Raw genomic sequence first — 22,621 nt, 5'->3', positions numbered from 1 at the left:
TCCCCATATCTCCTCCCTCTTGCGTCTCCCTCCCTCCCACCCCTCTAGGTCATCACAAAGCACCGAGCTGATCTCCCTGTGCTATGCGGCTGCTTCCCACTAGCTATCTATTTTACATTTGGTAGTGTATATATGTCCATGCCACTGTCTCACTTTGTCCCAGCTTACCCTTCCCCCTCCCCATGTCCTCAAGTCCATTCTCTACGTCTGCGTCTTTATTCCTGTCCTGCCCCTAGGTTCCTCAGCACCAGTTTTTTTTTTTTTTTTTTTTTTTTAGATTCCATATATATGCGTTAGCATACAGTATTTGTTTTTCTCTTTCTCACTTACTTCACTCTGAAAGACAGACTCTAGGTCCATCCACCTCACTACAAATAACTCAATTTCGTTTCTTTTTATGGCTGAGTAATATTCCACTGTATATATGTGCCACATCTTCTTTATCCATTCATCTGTCGATGGACACTAAGGTTGCTTCCATGTCCTGGCTACTATAAACAGAGCTGCAATGAACACTGTGGTACGTGACTCTTTCTGAATTATGGTTTTCTCAGGGTATACGCCCAGTAGTGAGATTGCTGGGTTATATGATAGTTCTATTTTTAGTTTTTTAAGGAAACTCCATACTGTTCTCCATAGTGGCTGTATCAATGTACATTCCCACCAACAGTGCAAGAGGCTTCCCTTTTCTCCACACCCTCTCCAGCATTTATTGTTTGTAGATTTTTTGATGATGGCCATTCTGACTGGTGAGAGGTGATACCTCATTGTAGTTTTGATTTGCATTTATCTAAAGATTAGTGATGTTGAGCATCCTTTCATGTGTTTGTTGGCAATCTGTATCTCTGGAGAAATGTCTGTTTAGGTCTTCTGCCCATTTTTGGATTGGGTTGTATTTTTGATATTGAGCTGCATGAGCTGCTTGTAAATTTTGGAAATTAATCCTTTATCAGTTTCTTCCTTTGCAAATATTTTCTCCCATTCTGAGGGTTGTCTTTTTGTCTTGTTTATGGCTTCCCTTGCTGTGCAAAACCTTTTAAGTTTCAGTAGGTCCCATTTGTTTATTTTTGTTTTTATTTCCATTTCTCTAGGAGGTGGGTCAAAAAGGATCTTGCTATGATTTATGTGATAGAGTGTTCTGCCTATGTTTTCCTCTAAGAATTTTATAGTGTGTGGCCTTACATTTAGGTCTTTAATCCATTTTCAGTTTATTTTTGTGTATGGTGTTAGGGAGTGTTCTAATTTCATTCTTTTCCATGTAGCTATCCAGTTTTCCCAGCACCACTTATTGAAGAGGCTGTCTTTCTCCACTGTATATGCTTGCCTCCTTTATCAAAGATAAGGTGACCATATGTGCGTGGGTTTATCTCTGGGCTTTCTATCCTGTTCCATTGATCTATACTTCTGTTTTTGTGCCAGTACCATATTGTCTTGATTACTGTAGCTTTTTTTATAGTCTGAAGTCATGGAGCCTGATTCCTCCAGCTCCGTTTTTCTTTCTCAAGATTGCTTTGGCTATTCGGGATCTTTTGTGTTTCCATGCAAATTGTGAAATTTTTTGTTCTAGTTCTGTGAAAAATGCCATTGGTAGTTTGATAGGGATTGTATTGAATCTGTAGATTGCTTTGGGTAGTATAGTCATTTTCACAATGTTGATTCTTCCAATCCAAGAACATAGTAAATCTCTCCATCTGTTTGTATCATCTTTAATTTATTTCATCAGTATCTTATAGTTTTCTGCATACAGGTCTTTTGTCTCCTTAGGTAGGTTTATTGCTAGGTATTTTATTCTTTTTGTTGCAATGGTAAATGGGAGTGTTTCCTTAATTTCTCTTTCAGATTTTTCATCATTAGTGTATAGGAATGCAAGAGATTTCTGTGCATTAATTTTGTATCCTGCAACTTTACCAAATTCATTGATTAGCTCTAGTAGTTTTCTGGTAGTGTCGTTAGGATTCTCTATGTATAGTATCATGTCATCTGCAAACAGTGACAGCTTTACTTTTTATTTTCTGATATGGATTCCTTTTATTTCTTTTTCTTCTCTGATTGCTGTGGCCTAAACTTCCAAAACTATGTTGAATAATAGTGGTGAGAGTGGGCAACCTTGTCTTGTTCCTGATCTTAGGGGAAATGGTTTCAGATTTTCACCATTGAGAATGATGTTGGCTGTGGGTTTGTCATATATGGCCTTTATTATGTTGAGGAAAGTTCCCTCTATGCCTACTTTCTGGAGGGCTTTTATCATAAATGGGTGTTGAATTTTGTCAAATGCTTTTTCTGCATCTATTGAGATGATCATATGGTTTTTCTCCTTCAATTTGTTAACATCCTTTATCTCATTGATTGATTTGTGTATATTGAAGAATCCTTGCATTCCTGGGATAAACCCCACTTGATCATAGTGTATGATCCTTTTAATTTGCTGTTGGATTTTGTTTACTAGCGTTCTTGTTGAGGATTTTTGCATCTATGTTCATCAGTGATATTGGCCTGTAGTTTTCTTTCTTTGTGACATCTTTGTCTGGTTTTGGTATCAGGGTGATGGTGGCCTCGTAGAATGAGTTTGGAAGTGTTCCTCCCTCTGCTATATTTTGGAAGAGTTTGAGAAGGATAGGTGTCAGCTCTTCTCTAAATGTTTGATAGAATTCGCCTGTGAAGCCATCTAGTTCTGGGCTTTTGTTTGTTGGAAGATTTTTAATCACAGTCTCAATTTCAGTACTTGTGATTGGTCTGTTTATATCTTCTATTTCTTCCTGGTTTAGTCTTGGAAGGTTGTGCTTTTCTAAGAATTTGTCCATTACTTCCAGGTTGTCCATTTTATTGGCATATAGTTGCTTGTAGCAATCTCTCATGATCCTTTGTATTTCTGCAGTGTCAGTAATTACTTCTCCTTTTTCATTTCTAATTCTATTGATTTGAGTCTTCTCCCTTTTTTACTTGATGAGTCTTGCTAATGGTTTATCAATTTTTTTATCTTCTCAAAGAACCAGCCTTTAGTTTTATTGATCTTTGCTATCATTTCCTTCATTTCTTTTTCATTTATTTCTGATCTGATATTTATGATTTCTTTCTTTCTGTTACCTTTGGGGTTTCTTTGTTCTTCTTTCTCTAATTGCTTTACGTGTAAGGTTAGGTTGTTTACTTGAGATGTTTCTTGTTTCTTGAGGTAGGAGTGTATTGCTATAAACTTCCCTCTTAGAACTGCTTTTGCTGCATCCCATAGGTTTTGGGTTGCCGTGTTTTCATTGTCATTTGTTTCTAGGTATATTTTGATTTCCCCTTTGATTTCTTCAGGGATCTCTTGGTTATTTAGTAGTGTATTGTTTAGCCTCCATGTGTTTGTATTTTGTACAGATTTTTTCCTGTAATTGATATCTAGTCTCATAGCGTTGTGGTTGGAAAAGATACTTGATAGTATTTCAATTTTCTTAAATTTACCAAGGCTTGATTTGTGACCCAAGATATGATCTATACTGGAGAATGTTCCATGAGCACTTGAGAAGAAAGTGTATTCTATTGTTTTTGGATGGAATGTCTTATAAATATCAATTAAGTCCATCTTGTTTAATATATCATTTAAAGCTTATGTTTCCTTATTTATTTTCATTCTGGATGATCTGTCCATTGGTGAAAGTGGGGTGTTAAAGTCCCCTACTATGATTGTGTTACTGTCGATTTCCCCTTTTATGACTGTTAGTATTTGCCTTATGTGTTGAGGTGCTCCTATGCTGGGTACATAAATATTTACAATTGTTACATCTTCTTCTTGGATTGATCCCTTGATCATTATGTAGTATCCTTCTTTGTCTCTTGTAATAGTCTTTATTTTAAAGACTATTTTGTCTGATATGAGAATTGCTACTCCAGCTTTCTTTTGATTTCCATTTGCATGGAATATCTTTTTCCATTCTCTCACCTTCAGTCTGTATGTGTCCCTAGGTCTGAAGTGGGTCTCTTGTAGACAGCATATATATGGGTCTTGTTTTTGTATCTATTCAGCCGGTCTATGTCTTCTGGTTGGAGCATTTAATCCATTTACATTTAAGGTAGTTATCGATATGTATGTTCCTATTCCCATTTTCTTAATTGTTTTGGGTTTGTTATTGTAGGTCTTTTCGTTCTCTTGTGTTTTCTGCCTAGAGAAGTTCCTTTAGCATTTGTTGTAAAGCTGGTTTTGTGGTGCTGAATTCTCTTAGCTTTTGCTTGTCTGTAAAGCTTTTGATTTCTCCATCAAATCTGAATGAGATCCTTGCTGCGTAGAGTAATCTTGGTTATAGGTTTTTCCCTTTCATCAGTTTAAATATGTCCTGTCACTCCCTTCTGGTTTGCAGAGTTTCTGCTGAAAGATCAGCTGTTAACCTTGTGGAGATTCCCTTGTATGTTATTTGTTGTTTTTCCCTTGCTGCTTTTAATATTTTTTCTTTGTATTTAATTTTTGATAGTTTGATTAATATTTGTGTTTGCATGTTTCTCCTTGGATTTATCCTGTATGGGACTCTGCACTTCCTGGACTTGATTATTTCCTTTCCCATATTAGGGAAGTTTTCAACTATAATCTTTTCAGATATTTTATCAGTCCCTTTCTTTTTCTCTTCTTCTTCTGGGACCCCTATAATTCGAATGTTGGTGCATTTAATGTTGTCCCAGAGGTCTCTGAGACTGTCCTCAATTCTTTTCATTCTTTTTCTTTATTCTGCTCTGCGGTAGTTATTTCCACTATTTTATCTTCCAGGTCACTTATCTGTTCTTCTGCCTCAGTTACTCTGCTGTTGATTTCTTCTAGAGGAGTTTTAATTTCATTTATTGTGTTGTTCATCATTGTTTGCTCTTTAGTTCTTCTAGGTCCTTGTTAAACGTTTCCTGTATTTTCTCCATTCTATTTCCACAATTTTGGATCATCTTTACTGTCATTATTCTGAATCCTTTTTCAGGTAGACTGCGTACTTCCTCTTCATTTGTTAGGTCTGGTAGGTTTTTACTTTGCTCCTCCATCTGCTGTGTGTTTTGCTGTCTTTTCATTTTGCTTAACTTACTGTGTTTGGGGTCTCCTTTTAGCAGGCTGCAGGTTCGTAGTTCCCATTGTTTATGGTGTCTGCCCCCAGTGGCTAAGGTTGGTTCAGTGGGTTGTACAGGCTTCCTAGCGGAGCGGACTGGTGCCTGTGTTCTGTTGGATGAGGCTGGATCTTGTCTTTCTGGTGTGCCGGACTACATCTGGTGGTGTGTTTTGGGGTGTCTGTGACCGGATTATGATTTTAGACAGCCTCTCTGCTAATGAGTGGGGTTGTATTCCAGTCTTGCTAGCTGTTTGGCATAGGGTGTCCAGCACTGTAGCTTGCTGGTCGTTAAGTGGAGATCTCTGGGAGAGCTTTCGCTGTTTGATATTACGTGGAGCTGGGAGGTCTCTGGTGGACCAATGTCCTGAACTCGGCTCTCCCACCTCAGAAGCACAGGTCTGACACCCAGCTGGAGCACCAAGACCCTTTCAGCCACCGTCTCAGAAGAAAAGGTAGAAAAAAAGAAAGAAAGAAAAAAATAAAATAAATTTATTTTTAAAAATTTAAAAAATAATAAAAAAGAAAAAAAAAGAAAAAAAAAAAAAAAAAAAAAAAAAAAGAGAAAAACCAAACAAAAAAAAAAAACCACTAATGATAACAAGTGCTAAAAACTATACTAAAAAAAAAAAAAAAAAAAAAAGAAAAAACAAAAAAAAGAACAGACAGACAGAACCCTAGGACAAATGGTAAAAGCAAAGCTATACAGACAAATTCACACCAAGAAGCATACACATACACACTCATAAAAAGAGAAAATGTAAAAATATATATATATAAAATAAAAAAACGAAGAGAGCAACCAAATCAATAAACAAATCTACCATTGATAATAAGCTCTAAATACTAAACTAAGATAAACATAAAACCAGAAACAAATTAGATGCAGAAAGCAAGCCCCAAGTCTACAGTTGCTCCACTGCCTCAATTTTGGGTGGATTAATTGTCTATTCAGGTATTCCACAGATGCAGGGTTCCTCAAGTTGCTAGTGGGGATTTAATCCGCTGCTCCTGAGGCTGCTGGGAGAGATTTCCCTTTCTCTTCTTTGTTTGCACAGCTCCTGGGGTTCAGCTTTGGATTTGGCCCCGCCTCTGTGTGTAGGTGGCCCCGCCTCTGTGTGTAGGTCACCTGAGGGCGTCTGTTCTTTGCTCAGACAGGACAGGGTTAAAGAAGCAGCTGATTCGGGGGCTCTGGCTCACTCAGGCCGGGGGAGTGGGAGGGGTATGGAACGCAGGGCAAGCCTGCGGCGGCAGACACCAGCATGACATTGCAACAGCCTGAGGCATGCCCAAAATTGCAACTCTTAAGCTTCACCTTGGACTCCTTTTAACTCAGTAAGGACCAGGAGAGTACTCAGGCCACTGGGCCAACCTCCTCTGTGTGCCACCATCTGCAGACAGGATGCACAGTGGGGGCATCTCCACAGCATGAAATACGAGGAATGAATCATCATGAAAAATCAGTGGCAATGTTGGCAAGTTCAGTTAAAGCCTTGGTGTCCTGGAGTAACTTCAAGACAGAAGGATATTATTATTATTATTTTTTTTAATTTTTAGGGCTTCCCTGGTGACGCAGTGGTTAAGAATCTGCCTGCCAATGCAGGGGACATGGGTTCGATCTCTGGCCCAGGAAGATCTCACATGCCGTGGAACAACTAAGTCCGTGCGCCACAACTACTGAGCCTGAGCTCTAGAGCCCGAGAACCACAACTACTGAGCCTGCATGCCTAGAGCCCATGCTCCACAACAAAAGAAGCCACGACAGTGAGAAGCCTGTGCACCACAACGAAGAGTAGCCCCCACTTGCTGCAACTAGAGAAGCCCACGTGCATCAACGAAGACCCAACATAGCCAAAAATAAAAACAAATAAATATTTATTGGCATATAGTTGATTTACAATGCTGTGTTAATTTCAGGTGTACAGTAAAGTGAATCAGTTATACATATCTCCACTCTTTTTCTTTTTTTAGATTCTTTTCCCATATAGGCCATTACAGAGTATTGAGTTCCCTGTGCTAAACAGCAGGTTATTATTAATCTACTTTATGTATAGTAGTGTGTATATATCAGTCCCAATCTACCAAGTTATCCCTCCCCCACTCACCCCTGGTAACCATAAATTTGTTTTCTACATCTGTGACTCTACTTCTGTTTTGTAAATAAGTTCATTTGTACCCTTTTATTTAAGATTCCACATATAAGTGATATGATATGATATTTGTCTTCTGCAGAAGGATATTATTTTCTCCTCCCATTTTTGTTTCTTCTTGGCATTCTGACCTGATGATATCAATAGTTAACAATGTCTCATGTGTTTGCCCTCTCTTGGGTTGTGAGGTTTTTAGCAGCAATAGGATCTGCCACTGTTTTCAACATTAATGTATCTGGAGCAGAGTTTTTTAGCAGGCATTGATTGCTTAAAATATGTCAAGAAAGAGGATATATTTTTGAGAGGGAACTGGCTTTATTAACCATCCACGTTTTCAGTGAAACTACTTTTTGTGCGTCAAACAGTACTTTGATCAGCATCGTTTCTGAAGGAAACATTTAAAAATGGAATATGATCCATTTCAGATCAAACAAGAGGCCTCAAGCTCAAATTATAAGTGTGGATATTTTTGCCAAACTGTGTTTACTCTTGATTGTGAAAATTTTACAAAACGCTGGCTTTGATTTCCAAGTGCCGAGGTTTGAGGATGGGATGCTGTCTTTTGAAGTTACTCTCTCCAAACACAGAGAAGGCAGCCTGCACTAAAACTGAAGAAAAGAGAGAAAACACTTCTGAACAACTACCTGCTTACTAATTTTCATGATTGCCTGGCTGAACAATCTACTGTAAAGCAAATGAAATGAAATCATTAAAATCATTTTCCTGTTGCTCACCACTCCAGGGAAATGTACAGCCAGAAACATTCACATCATTGAATAATATGTGTGATGACCTGGCAGCTGGCCTACTTTGCTTCCAGTGCCCAGTTCTCACAAAAGTTTTATTTGGGGGGCTTCCCTGGTGGCGCAGTGGTTGAGAATCTGCCTGCCAATGCAGGGGACACGGGTTCGAGCCCTGGTCTGGGAAGATCCCACATGCCGCGGAACAACTAGGCCCGTGAGCCACAATTACTGAGCCTGCGCGTCTGGAGCCTGTGCTCTGCAACAAGAGAGGCCGCGATAATGAGAGGCCCGCGCGCTGCGATGAAGAGTGGCCCCCACTTGCCGCAACTAGAGAAAAGCCCTCACACAGAAACGAAGACCCAACACAGCCATAAATAAAAATAAATAAATAAATAAATAAAAATTTAAAAAAAAAAGTTTTATTTGTCACACCCAGAGGTTTTCTGGTCCACTGATGGACCAGGCTTGTTGATGGACTTTTGTAATGTTTAAGTTTCTTGTTGGCACTGTTATTTCTTGTTTTGTTTGCTTTAAAAGATGAGAAATTGTACTCTTCCTTTGATTAAATGTGGAGGCCAACTACCCTTCCTAGTCCTTTTCTCAATATTTCTATTGATTTCTGATCAACAGATCAATCCCCTGCCTTATACTTAACAAATGAAACCACTTAGACTCAGGAAGATTAACCTTCCCAGGGTCACAGTGAGAGTAAATAGGAGAATATGGAGTGAGCCCAGCTATTCTTGGTAAACTGTGCTTTATGAGCCCATTATTCTATCAGAAACTGCCCAAGGAGGGACAAAAATTCATTACCTCTAAGGCTGCCTTTGTTTTGCTCTTTACAATGACATGCCTTATGGTTTTTGTTTTTATTTCTATTTCTATTGAAAAGATTTAGCTATTTTACCAAAGACACCGATGAACCTTCTCATTACATAATTTCCTGAGCCAAAAGAATATTAAGTTCATTGGATTTTTAACTCAGAGTTTCCCACCCAACCTATAATTGTGTGCAGCAAGTACACAAGTTACAGGTGTGCTGTGAAGTACTAATGGCTGTAAATTTTTTAAAAAAGAAAGATCTTATTTGGATGCTCCAGAATAAATTTAATTTTTAATATTATCTCTAACATTCTATAATTAGATTTTATTATAATTTTATAAAATAAATACATTTTTTCACCAAGCTCTAAATCCCTTTCCATTTCTCCACTGCTATATAACATTATCATATTCACACATATTATTCCACATATATATGTGCTCTCATGTAAGAAAGGATGGAAAGGGCTAGTTTATTTATTTTTTAAAAATTATTTATTTATGTATGTATCTATGTCTGCACCAAGTGGCATGCGGGATCTTAGTTCCGCGACCAGGGATTGAACCTGTGCCCTGTGCAGTAGAAGCACAGAGTCCTAACCATTGGACCACCAGGGAATTCCCAGGGCTAGTTTAATTTAGACTATTTATTAAATTAAGGCCGACTGAGTCTCCAGATAATCTTAGACAAGCAGCTTAACCATTAAGGAGCTGGATGCTGGTACAATGTGGTTTAAAGGACATCAAGGTATTTGCACAGAGTATCTCAATGATTTGTTCATTTAACAAATATTGATTGTGTGCCCGATTCCAGGGAATAAAGGATGTGGTAGTGAATGAAATAAAATCCCCTGCTCTTATGGAGCTTTCAGGGGAGACAGAAACTAGAAAAAGAAGAAAAGGAGAAGGAGGAAGAAGAAGGAAAAGAGAGGAGGAGAAAGAAAAAGTGGGGGAGTTCCAAGCAATATAAAGAAAAAATAATGCAGAGGGTAGAGGACAGAGAAGGACAGAATGCACTAAGGGTAAAATCTGAACGCTTGATGAAATAAGGAAGACATTTAGACAAGTAACGGGGAAAGCATGTTCCAGAAAGAGGGACCTACCTGGGGGGTGTCAGAGGATCAGTCAGGAGGTCAATGTGACTGCAGCTTAGCAACGAGGAAGTAGAGGGGCAGGGAACGTGGTCAGAGAGGTTGCTGGCAAGGCTGCGTGTGGCGCCCAGGTCAAGGCTAGGTTTTCATTGCTGCGTCTGAGACTCCTGACAGGCATTGCTTTAGGCAATTCCTTAATTATTCTGATAACTAATTGTGAGTTTGGGGATAGTTTTCTACCACTTTTTAAGAGTAGTTGAAAGCACGTGGGAACACCATCCATTTCTGTCTTGACACAATATATTTTCTGAAGGTAATTTATGAGAGGAGTGATTTTCTTCATTGCTAATTTTTAATAGCTGCCAGCTGATCCTCTCAGAGATGTGCAATTCACTCTTAAAACACAAATTTAAAAATCCACTGATGATTAGAGTTCTTGGAACTCATGGATTAACTAAACTTAAACAAATAAGCAGAACTTCAGACTCCAGACTTACTGCCTGGGATGAATTTAAAATAAACCTTGTAACAGAGGAAAAGCGCTTTGCTTTTGCAGTGCTGTTAGGCTACATATTTTGAACGCTCCTAACAAGCAGGGGTCTTGGCAACACCATGAAGAGCGGGGGTATTTTTATTCTGTAGGTGAGAAGATAAAGGTATAAACATATAAATTTCTTTTTTCTCAAGCCAAACTATTTCTCACAGTGTGCCTTATCATGGTTTACTTAAAGTTTTAAAAAACAGAAAGGGTTAGGAATGCCGTAGGAAATGGCCATATATTTACATATATTAGTCTTCAAATAGATGGAGAGGTGTAAGTGCAGATAATAACCAAATACTCTTTCTAGAAAGGAGAGACTGCAAATAAAATTATTTCACAGGAACAGCATATTCTTGTAAGTCTTCAAAAACAATTATTCTCTAAGATTTTTTAAAGTGTAATCATGTCTAAAGTTAGAGAGATGAAGTTTATGACCTTTGAAGTTTCACCCAACCTTCTGTTACACACACACATCTATACATTCATACACACACACACACACACACACACACACACACACACACGTGAAGGACCTCTGATGAATACTCATGCTCTCAAACATATTTATCTTCATTTTCTATTTGAATAATTTTAAGAGACTCCAGGAAAAAGACACAGCACATGAAATACAAACTTTTGGATGGTTCAGACCACCCTAATGTGAAATACTTAAAATTAAAACATTTAAAAATTAAAAATATGACTTTAAAAAGTTCTAAAGTACCAACTCCTTTGAGTAATTGCGTCTTTAATTCCTTGCTCCTGAGAACAGGAGAAAATGTGTATCAAGACACAAGGAACGTTGGGCAATCAAAAGGAGATGATAAATAATACTGGAGGGAAATGATTTAAGTGAATCCATCTGTCTGTGTTGTAAAACTCAGTTTTAGTTGAACGAAAAAGGGACTAGTATGTCTGATAAATACATGCCTCTTTTCCACGCCCACAGGAAAATAGACAGCCCTAATATTTTTCCAAAACAAAAAAGTATCTAAAGTATAGAGATTCAAAAAAAAAAAAAATCACAATGCCATAATTAAAGTTCTCTCTCACTTCAAATTTTCCATAGCCAAAACTCAGTCTAACTTGTAGGTGTAGAGATATCTGTAAATAGTTGTAATAGGATGATAAGAATCATAAAAATTATAGGAATCTGGAAAGGGACTACTCGCTGCAGATGTGATAAGCATGAAATTAGGGAGATTATAAAAGCAGAATGACAGAAAGGCATCTCGACATATTCAGTGACTCATAATAGAAAAGCAAGATTGAAAATGCAAATTATATTTAAATCTCCCATTTTTAGGCTTTAATCAAAGGACTCCTATGTGATTTCATCCATTTATTTTATATTAGTAACTGCATAATAATTGGTTGCGTTTCAACTGTTTAAATGAATGCTGACTGATGGAGCCAGAGGACACACTGTTTACTTGATTTGCGCAAAGAACAGATTTCATTAGTCCCGTCTGGAAACAGTTCATTTATCTTCCAGTGGTTCTGTTCTTTCAGTTTATGCTTGCATCCCCCTACCTCTTTTGCCTCCTGCTTCTTATTTTCCTCCTTAGATTCTCTGCACACTTTATTTAATTCCATTTCATTAGATTCTGCCACATAAAGGGGCTTTTCTCAGCCCCTTCCCACAGTTTTCTTGAAAACTGGGTGGGAACCACTGTCACTTACATCACACCTACTTAGGGAATCAACCCCAACTTGCCATCTATGCAGGGAAATGAGTTTCCAAACAGAAAGGCCCATCTGATCAGGGAGAAGTATGATTGAATTTCAGCTCTCTGATTCTTGCTGGATATTTTTCTCCCTTTTGGCAGGCTTTCAGGGCTTTGTTGAGTTGAATTCAGCACGCATAGGATATAGGTTATTTTATAAACATTTAGCTCTGCCGTGACAGCAGTCTAAAGATGGCACAACGCAAAATCCCTTCCAAGGTAATCAATGATGGAGATTTTTTTATGTACTTTAAGGCTCTTGCCATTCCCGAGGCTCTCATCTCTACCATCTGCCTTGGTGGTATCTTCCGTGGACATTCTTTTCCTTTCACACTTTGCCCTTCTTGAGTGCAGGCATATGAAGTCGGGGGCAGGACACAGAATATGAAGCTGTTCCTCACATCTGTCCCATCATTTTCTCTGTTATTTCCAGTGACTATGCTAACCATAAATTTCTATCTTCTTGACTTTACCATGTTGGTTATTTTAAGAATTTTAATTTTATTACCTACATGAAGAAACTAAGAGACAGAAAACCAAATCCTTTCATTATCTTGTCCTCAGACAAGGAAAAGACCAAAAAATCCTAATTTTAAATTATCTTAATTTGTCATCCTCAATTTTTTTTTCTAGTAAGTCTTTAGGACAAAAGAAAGAATCCTGGACTAATTGTGTGGCCTTGGGCAAGTTACTCAATATTTCTGTGCCTCAGTTTCCTTATCTGAGCCTGTCTTCTGAGCTATACAAGAATGTAGAACACAAATTCATACTTCATCTCTCGGGTTACATATTATTATTGTCTAATATTTTAATTCTTTCCATTAAGAATCTTTTAAAAATACCCACGGATCTGGAAATACTATTATTTACACATATAATGTTTGTCTGGATGGAATCATGGTTTTCAAATTTATGTGTTCACCATTTTTATTAGATCTCAGACTTTTTCTCGGCAATTACTTTTTTTTCTAGAATACATCCATCATACATCCCTTTAGTTAAGATCTGGTAGGTGGTAAGGTTTTGACTTACCTGAAGGTATCTTTAACTCATTCTTAGTCTTCTGAGATAGATTTTTCCCACACACAATTTTAGGTTGACTATTATATTCTCTCAGAACTTTGAAGAAAATATCTTCCTGTGTTCTGATACCCTTTATTTGTGACAGTTCAGCTCTCAGACTAACTAAAAGGTAATGTATCTTTTCTCTGGCTAACTTTAAGATTTTTTTTCATCTTTGGTGTTCTGTAGTTTCACTGTTTTGTGTCTATGTGTGAATTTTTTTTACTCTTTCCTCTCCCTCTGCTCAAATAGTTTATGTTCCCTATCCTCTACTAAAACTATGATCATGTATCTTACACTTTCTAATTCCTTCTCCTATATCTCTTAAAGTCTTTTACATTTTCCAGTTTCTCATCTATGTTTCATTCCATGGAATTTCTTCACATTTTCTGCCTTCCAGTTTACTAATTCTCCCTTCAGTAGTCTTTTATGTCATTTAACCTATCATATTTCCCTGATTACATTTCTGAAAGACATTTAGCTGCCCTACAATTATGTCTTCTCTCATTGCTATTTTTTATGACCTCATGTTTTTCTTTAAACATTTGAGTATTTTTGTAGCACTTAAATATCTCAACCCTTTTAGAGATCTGTACAGGTTTTTTTTTTTTTTTTCTGTTTTCTCTGACTCGTGGTGCTTTCTTGCATGTTTACAGTGATGTTGGTTGTAAGCTCCAATTTGTTTGAACTTGATACATTGGGGTTGCATGGCCCTTAACTGGTGATGTTTTCCTCCAAAAATTATCTGTACATATTTTTATAGGGAGCCAAGGGGTTCTTCTGAACTAGAACCACTTTAGTGCCCCTTTAAAAGTCTCAGGTTTAATGTGGAATGCTCAAATTCAGTTCCTCCACCTTGCTGGGGTCCCAAATGAGTTTCTGCATTCCTGAGCTCATCTGCATTTGCCCTCAGTGCAATCCCAGTTTAACTATTTGCCCACATTGTCCTGTTCCTGACCCTAGTGAAAGCTCAATTCTAATTCTCAGGTCATGAATGACTTGTAAGTTACCAAAAAAGTAATGAACATTTCTAAAGAGCAGAGAGGACCAGATTAATTTTTGGAAAATCAGATTACCTTTCCTGGTTTCTTTCAGTAATGCAATGCCAATAAAATGGTACTTTGTGGAGGAAGAAGTGTCTTCCTCCACTCAACAGTAGAGATTTAAGACAAGTCAGTGCTTAAATGGTTTCAAGGAATAGTTACCAGTATAAAGTGGGTGATCAAAGGGGAAAGAAAGTACTAAATTTTCTTTTCTAGACGTATGAAACAACAACAGAAGTCCTTCCTTAAGTTAGTCCTTCCTTTTAAAATTAAGTTTATATTTCAAGGTGGTCTCTTGACATATTAGTGAAATGTGAGTACTGGTTCTCTAACCCTCACAGAAACACTGCCATTTCAGGACTTCTGCTTCTGGCTATGATGCAGTAGTTTGTAGTAAATCCATGTTTCTTTGAGAACAAATAGAAAAGTTGAGTGAAAAATTTAAAAAGCGATCAAGGAAAGGCAAACCAATTCTGAGAGACTAGGTTTCCAAATAGAAGAGACCCTCAGAAGGGTGAGCCAAAACGCTGCAAACTGTTCTTCCATTCAGAGCGTTATCTACTGACCATTGGCATGGAATAAAAGGTTAAGAATCCAGGCAGAGGGATGCAGTTGTTAGGAAGGCAAGCCAACAGAGCTTTTATTAACGTCATGAGGCTGATGACACAAACACTGGAGTTTGGGGCTGCCATGGCAGCCAGAATTTGAATGTCTAACAGCCCAGTGGGAAGAGGGCAGCTTCCCCCTTGAGCCATTTGGTGAATTCTTGAGCTGCTTGAAGATTAAGAAGCTAAGCAGGGAGCTACTGAAAATCTCAGTCGAGTTTTCTGCAACACCGAGAGGTGAAAACTTGGACTTAGAACATTCCAAGAAGGAGAGGTCAGAGTAGATACCCCAGACTCTCAACTGGGATTCAAGGAGGGGGCCAATTTGGAGATGGAATCTGACAAAAACAGTATTTCAGTTTTGAGTCAGCAGAGATTCTGATTAAATGAGGTAATCTTCCCTCCAAATCATTTTACTTTCCTACCTGAAACTTCACTGATACCTAAACTCCTTACCACAGCTCCTGGGTCCCGTATGGCCTCTGTCCACAGATCTGCTTTCATCTCCCATTCTGCATTCAGGGCTCTCCCTTTCTTCTTGTTAGCTTTGCCAGCCATTTAGAATCTTAAGTTGCTGAGGCTTTCCCTCACCAAGTTGGGTCTTTATATCTCTTTTGTTACTTGAAAGTTTTCCCTCACTTCCTTATCATAGCCTTTAACACACTATGTGTATAGTAATAGCTGCCCAGCTGTTTATAGTCTCCACTAGAATGTAAGTGAGAATTCTGTGAGAGGAGGAACAGGGTCTGGTTTAGTTACTGCCACTTTCCTCAAATTAGTTCAGTGTCGGAGATAGTGAACACTCCACACGTACTTATTAAGCGATGCTTGAGGGAAGGGAGACACTAACGGTTAGAAGCACAAAGCGTGCACTGACACCATCGTGGAAAACCCCATGCAGATCCTAGATGGGAGAGATCACATCAAATTTCGTTCTGTACCTGTTTGAAAGAGAAGGAAAACCTCCTACCCACGGTACTCTTGGGTCTTTTGGTTGCTGACGTGTGAGCTTTTTCAAAGGGCTCACAAAGGTCCTGAATTGTATTTTCTCCAAATTTAAATACCTCTCCTTTTCTGTATTTCTATGTTTGGTGGGGAGGTGAGTGACACAGAGTAAGAATTTCTTTGAAAAATTATAATACGTATAGTAAATGAAGCCTTTCCTAGAACTTATACATACCATACTTCTGGAAAATAATTTTCTTTTTTAACAGACACTAAAAATAAAATTGAAATTTGATAAGTACTTCATTAGTTTTTATATTATAAGATGATGCTTCCAGAGATTATCCTCAACAGTGACACTGATTTCCTACTCATTCAATAAGTTCAAGATAGGATATTTGGTACAGCTACCTTAAAAGAATCTGTATCATCATATAAAGTGGAAATTTAAGTAACTATAGTTGGTTATTGAGGCTTTTGCTTTTTAGAAGAGTCAAACCAAGCACACCTGAGTGTTTCAACACTTGAAGCTTCGTTCATTCCACGACTGCACACTCAGTGAGTATGAGCTCTTTCTCCAATAAGTTACTTACCTGGTCGATTTTGCTTTTTAGCCTTTACGTGGTTAGAGGCAGCAACAGCGTAGGATGAAGTGAAGGATCTGCTTTTGGTGAGAGTCATCATCACTGAGTTTTTCCAAGAATCTGGATTAATAGCACTATAAAGACAGGGTATAAAGAAAAATGAAGAAATTATTCATCAATTATTGGGGCGGACCTTACCAGAACCAACCATCATTTCCACAGTAGACTTTCCAATCTGAGTCGTGGTCCAGGTTCAGTGACAGAACCACTTTACTTCCAAATGACAAACAAGGTTATCTAAGTTCAACCTCTGCTGCAGGAATACAGTACACACTCTTTAAGGATTCTGGGTTAACAAAAGACAAAAGATAGCTTTACTGTTTATCCAATTACTAGGTATCAATCACCTTCTCTTTCTACTTCTACAATCATGTTCCTCACAGATTTTCTAAAAACACAGCAAGTCAACTAGTTAAGATGCAGGTGAACTTACATTAAATATGAATGGCATGATGCTTCCTTCTATACCCTTTTTAATTTATTATTCTTGGTGTAACTAAATTAAAAAATCAAGTGATTATAAAATAATTCAAAGATAATACTCTTTGCAGTGTCGTGAAGGAAAAGGTTAGTAAGAGGTCTTTTAACCTACCATTTCTTTTACTGATGATACCCTGGAAAGAAAGGGATGATGAGCCAAATCCCTTAGTAGACACTAATGGCAGACCTGCTACTAAACATACTGATGCTATTTACTAGGAGAAAGGTAATGACAGTGAGTCTTCACCTAGGGAATGCTCTTAGCCGGATATCCTTGGTCTGTCTAGGTTATTATTGTAAATAAATCTGGAATCAATAAATCTCTGGAAGGTTGGGATAGAGAACATTACAAAACACCATGTAATTAATGGGATATACATTTTGGAGCTGTTCCAAACCAAAACTTATCTGCAGGCATTGCTCCAAACCTTACATGCTGAATCTGAAACAGAATCCATTGTAATTTGAGAGACAAAAGAATTTGGGAAGTCAGGTGGGCAATCTTGGACCGCTGCAAAGGAAAAGTGTTTGGTTTTTGTTTGGCTGACACCTGTGTGCTTTCAAGCATTAGTAAATTTGGTACTGGGTAAAATCCATCATTTGCATGAGGATAATTGGACCATTTGACCTTCGGCCAATCTTAGATTGGCACTATAAGCGGATGTACCTGGTCTCTCTGGGTGACTTGTAAATAAACCTGAAATGGATGGAATTAAAGGGTCATGAATGGGTGGAGATTGTCACGTAAGCTGTATAATTAATGAGGTATAATTTGGAGGTGTTCTATAACCAAAATGGCATCCTCTGTGCAAGCATCATTACGTGTGCATTGCTTACAATCGTGCATATTAAGTCCAAACCAGAACACATGCTAACGTGGAGTAAAAGGACTTTTAGGCTGTTGTACTACCAGTTTGAGACCTCTCAAAGGGAAGGATGTTGAGCATTGGTTGGCTATTTCCTCTATCCCTTTATTATTAGTAAGTTTAGCAATGGGAGAGATCTGTAATTTGTGTTGAGTCTGATTTGACATTCTGCCACTTGTTACCTCATTTCTTCTCTTTCTTTTTCTTTTTTCAGAGAGATTTTTCTTCAACTGTAGACCCAGGTATTTTAAAACTTAATCTTTTCTCCTTATTTTAAATAGCATTTGAAATGTGGAATGAACTCCAGCAATTATCAAATACAATTAAGGAAAGCCTACAAAATAATATTTGTTTCATATCCTTCTTAGAAATCTCATCCTAGGCGCTTCACAAATGCCTGGAATTTTGAAACAGTAAAATCAAAGAAAACTTTGAATCTGAGATAGATAAGTACACCAATTATTTCCTTCTACCACTATTCTTTCAACTCCTTTTGCTGGATTGATTGACTTATAAGACTTAAAAAAAAAGAAAAAGACTGACTGTGAAGAAATTTTATGTAATGTATATGTGGCCTAGATGTTTTCTTAGCACATTGTACAGTAAATGGGTTGTGACTTTTCTATGTAGACTTTTAAAAGACCTTAACATTAGCTGAATTTATTTTTTAATATCTTAAAAAAGTTATATTATGAAAGCTAACTCAAAAATTGCCTACTACTGTTTTATATTTCTTTAATAAAAACATTTAAAATATGCTCATTTTGAGAAGTTTCATAAAGTGCAATAATGGAGCATCTTTAATGTATGGGAAGTTAATGAACTTCAAGATAAATAAAATTCCACCTATATATCCTTTCTTAATATAATAAATATTAATTTATTAAACAGATATTACTAATAAAATAACAAATCAATATATGTATAGGTGTGTGTGTATATGTGTGTGTGTATATACACACACACACACATGCATACACACTCTGTAATTTACAGGCACTTTCAAATGCATTGCTTTGTGTGATCCTTGCAATAGTTTTCAGCTGCCTATTGAACTTCACTGTCTTGATTCCTGTTTAAATCTCATGAATATGGAATGATTTGAATTCCAGAGAGGAAAATAGCTTGGGGAAACCTTTACTTGGTCTTCCCACACTAACACAGCAGGGGAAAACTATCTGTGCATCTGTTGTAGAAGATCTCAACCCTCCTCCACAAAAGTGGATTTTATAACCTTAGTTCTATCTATAAAAACTTCATCCTAGGTCCTAAAAGTCTTACCAGGTCCTAACAGTTTCTTTTACTGAGTTTACAGCATTCTTTCTGCCTAATATACAGGGGCGCAGGGGTCAGTCAGTTCCAAGGCCAACATGAAATGATTAGAGTATGATTTATTTCAGACTTTTTTATTTCTCTCAAGCCTATTTTTTTTAACGCACCTACTGGCATTCTTCCACCTAATTTTACTCCAGTTGTACCACTGTTCCCTTTCTTCCTAAGAATTCCTTCTGGTGAGTACCAAGGCTCTGGATACACATCTCTGAGGGACAGGGCCAAGATTCTGCTTCTCAATCCAGTGTCTTTTCACTCAGCTGGATTTAAAACTACCCAGGAGTAAATCATCCAGCTCTGTACCTAAAGGAATATAAGCTGAGGACTGTTTCTACTTTTCACTTCCCACTCTTGTTCTTCTTTTGCTCACTGCAGTCCTCAGGGAGCCTCAATAAAAAGACAGACATGGAAAGGAAGAAATAAAAGGGTTGACAGGGAAGAAACTTCAAAGGCTAAAACTCAAATCAGTTTTGAAATGAGTCAGCAGGTTTAGGAATAGGTCTCCTAAGTGAAGAGGTTTTAAATTTGGTGTATCATCAGGGCTGGAGATGATCTGAGGCTATCTTTTCACTATTTTCACGCACGACAAAGGATGAGTTGACCAAAACTAGCTGTATTTAATGGTGGTACCATTGCTACTTACTTACACATGGTTTTCCCTTAAAGGGCTCAAATTCTCTTCAGAATGAATTTTATTTCTTTATAATGGTGAAAAAGTTGTATCATTCTCAGATTTTATATCAGGACTTTTAATAGGATAGTGAAATTAAGGAATAGTAAGTTAGACAGTGGAAAAAAGCACACCCAGGCAAGACATCTATTAGTATTTTTAGGACAAAGAGAATGAATGGGATTGTATGCTATTCCTTATCTATTTTGAAAATATTTGAGCATGAGTATTTATTTCATAAAGCAGAATGACAAAATCTTTAGCAGTTAAGCTCATAGAAGTTTTTGAAAGCTTCTTCCTCATGATGATTTCAATGTTAGCCCCCAATCTCATTTAACTAAAAGAAGAGAGAAGTAGGAGAAAAGAAATTTGATGAGAAGTAACAAACAATAACACAAAGAAAGGAGGCATTTAAGAATGCTTGAATGGATTTTTGGTAGAGTCATTCTACGGAAACTAAGTAAAGGAGCATGTTTGCCAAGGTGTGTTGGTAAAATAAAGATATACACTGAGAACACAAATTCATTTTCTTAAGCAATGAATATTTAACTATAATTCCCTACTACTTATCAGTATTTGCTGCAGTAGAAGTCGACAGTGGTCGATATTTTCATAGGAAAATATCATCAATGACTTGTAATTTTAAACTTCAGGAAATGTTCATGAAACAGATTGGGTAACATCCTCCTATGGTGATGCTTAGAAGTTTTACAAACGTCCAGGGTAATAAGACAAGTGGAATTATACTGATATGTGAAAGAAAGAATCATTCAAAATTGCTTCTGATTCTATAGGTTTATTAGACTACCAATAATATGTTTAATGTGGAAGAAGAACCAATTATGTTTTAATCAACAAAGCAAGAGAAGTTAGCCGTCATTAAATTCTTAAGATTTGAAAGGTTTCCATCTCTTTGCCAATCTCAGAATGGTGCTTTATTTATATTCAAAGCCAAGGTCAAGAGAAAATCACTTCTAATATTGCCATCATGTCGTTCAACAAAGATGTGGTAATTTTTCAGTCATTAGGTCATTAATAAGATTGATGCAAATGTTTCACAAACCTGAAATCATGTGGTAAAGGTGCTCATAACTATTATTCACATAAGGTATGCTATTTCTTTTCTAAATAGAAAAGGACAAACACAGTAGCTCCCTCTGAAAGCACCTCTTTCATGATGATGTTTTCTTCAAAACTCTTTCTAGATCTTTGTATTATCTTTCCTTTAGCTTTGGTGACTCTGACTTTTCAGTCACTTTGTAAAATTATCACTAATATACTAAATAAAGTTTATTCTATTTTTATTGAGGTACAGTTTACATGTAACATTATATTTGCTTCAGGTATATAACATAATGGTTTGATATTTATGTATACTGTGAATGATCATCACAGTAAGTCTAGTGAACATCCAACGACATGCAGAGTTGCAAAATTTTCTTTTCTTCTGATGAGGACTTTTAAGCTCTACTCTCTTAGCAACTTTCAAATATACAATACAATATCATTAACCACAGTCACCATGCTGTACATTAAATCCCCATGACTCATTTATTTTATAATTGCGTTTGTACCGTTTTGAACCCCTTGACCCATTTTGTCTACCCCCGACTCCCCACCTCTGGTAACCACCAATCTGTTCACTATCTAAACAAAGTTTAAATTACCAGCTGTTTGAAGATATTTAGGTGCTCTTAGAATGATGATCTATTTTTTGATCTGATCTTCTGCCTTTGAAATAATGCTAGGAGAGCTGGTCTGGTGGGCTGGGGGAAATCTAACCATCATTTGCAAATGTCAGGTTGGATACCTTTGATTTAAAGATCCAATATAGATCACAGTCTAGGTAAAACATAGCCCACCTTTATTCTGGGCTCACCCTTTCCACCCAAAGTGACAGTGGCAGGCATCACCTCAAGTCACCGTCCCCATTTATACTTAAGGCCACACATCACAATTTAAGCCTAATTATCTGATGTTAATCCCTATACTGCTCTGGATTTAAACCATCCACCTTTTTCATTTTCAAAGCTGGCCTCCAGCCAACTATAATTGGCTGGGCCTCCCTTCCACTGTAATTTATAATTCATTTTTGGTAAAAAAAAAAAAAAAAACGACTTCTCCAAGACATATGAAACCATCAGGATCACTGCCTAACCTGGATGAAGGTGCTTCATGCAGTTTGATGCTGGCGCTACGGTCCCTCCGTACTGGGGCAGGCTCCAAAGTGGGCAGACCCGTGGCTGATGTGGTGGTTGTCCAAGTTGATGAAACTCGTCTCAGCAAACCAGGGGGCAAACTCCTCCTCAGGCGCTGGGAAGAAGGAGCGTTGATTTTATTACCAAGCATATTTTCTATCACTAACTTCTACATAATGAAACAAAATGGGTTTTTAATTGGCAGTGAATTTATTAAACTACATTGGTTGAATATCATTTATATCTAAAATTTGGGCACTCAGAAATTCAATAAGAAACTCTGGCCCAAATCAATGAATATTATAAAAATAACATTTTGGGGATCTTCATTTCAATGTTCACACAAATATGGGATTATGGGAAATGAGAATCAATTACCTTTGTGATAATTTTATAGTTATATTAGTTCAAAAGGGCTTATACACTTATACACACATCATGTTAGTTAGTTATTATGACCAGTAGATTTTCCTCAAAAGACACTCGTGTGGGACATGGATTAATTTTTATCATCTAGCACAATGGTAGGCGCTATATCGAAGTGTTTATTGATTTATTTTTAATTTCTTGATCCACAAATGACAGGAGCTAAGGGTAAGAGTATAACTCACAAGATGTACCACCTCTCTTGTGGTTAACATGACTTAA

At 37.3% G+C, this 22,621-nt stretch overlaps 1 protein-coding gene across 1 annotated transcript in view; it reads right to left on the bottom strand.

The window, feature by feature from the left end:
- Positions 1-22,621, bottom strand: part of PDE3A (phosphodiesterase 3A) — a 306,358-nt gene that overhangs the window by 36,613 nt on the left and 247,124 nt on the right. Inside the window, exons 4-5 of the mRNA XM_036865657.1 lie at positions 21,934-22,088; positions 16,377-16,501 (exon numbers count right to left, since the gene is read on the bottom strand). Of these exons, the coding sequence (XP_036721552.1) occupies positions 16,377-16,501; positions 21,934-22,088 (280 nt within the window). The remainder of the gene's footprint in view (positions 1-16,376; positions 16,502-21,933; positions 22,089-22,621) is intronic.

The sequence above is a fragment of the Balaenoptera musculus genome, chromosome 10 (genome assembly GCF_009873245.2).
Source record: "Balaenoptera musculus isolate JJ_BM4_2016_0621 chromosome 10, mBalMus1.pri.v3, whole genome shotgun sequence".
NCBI classification, from domain to species: Eukaryota; Metazoa; Chordata; class Mammalia; order Artiodactyla; family Balaenopteridae; genus Balaenoptera; species Balaenoptera musculus.
This window is presented reverse-complemented; position numbering and strand designations above follow the sequence as displayed.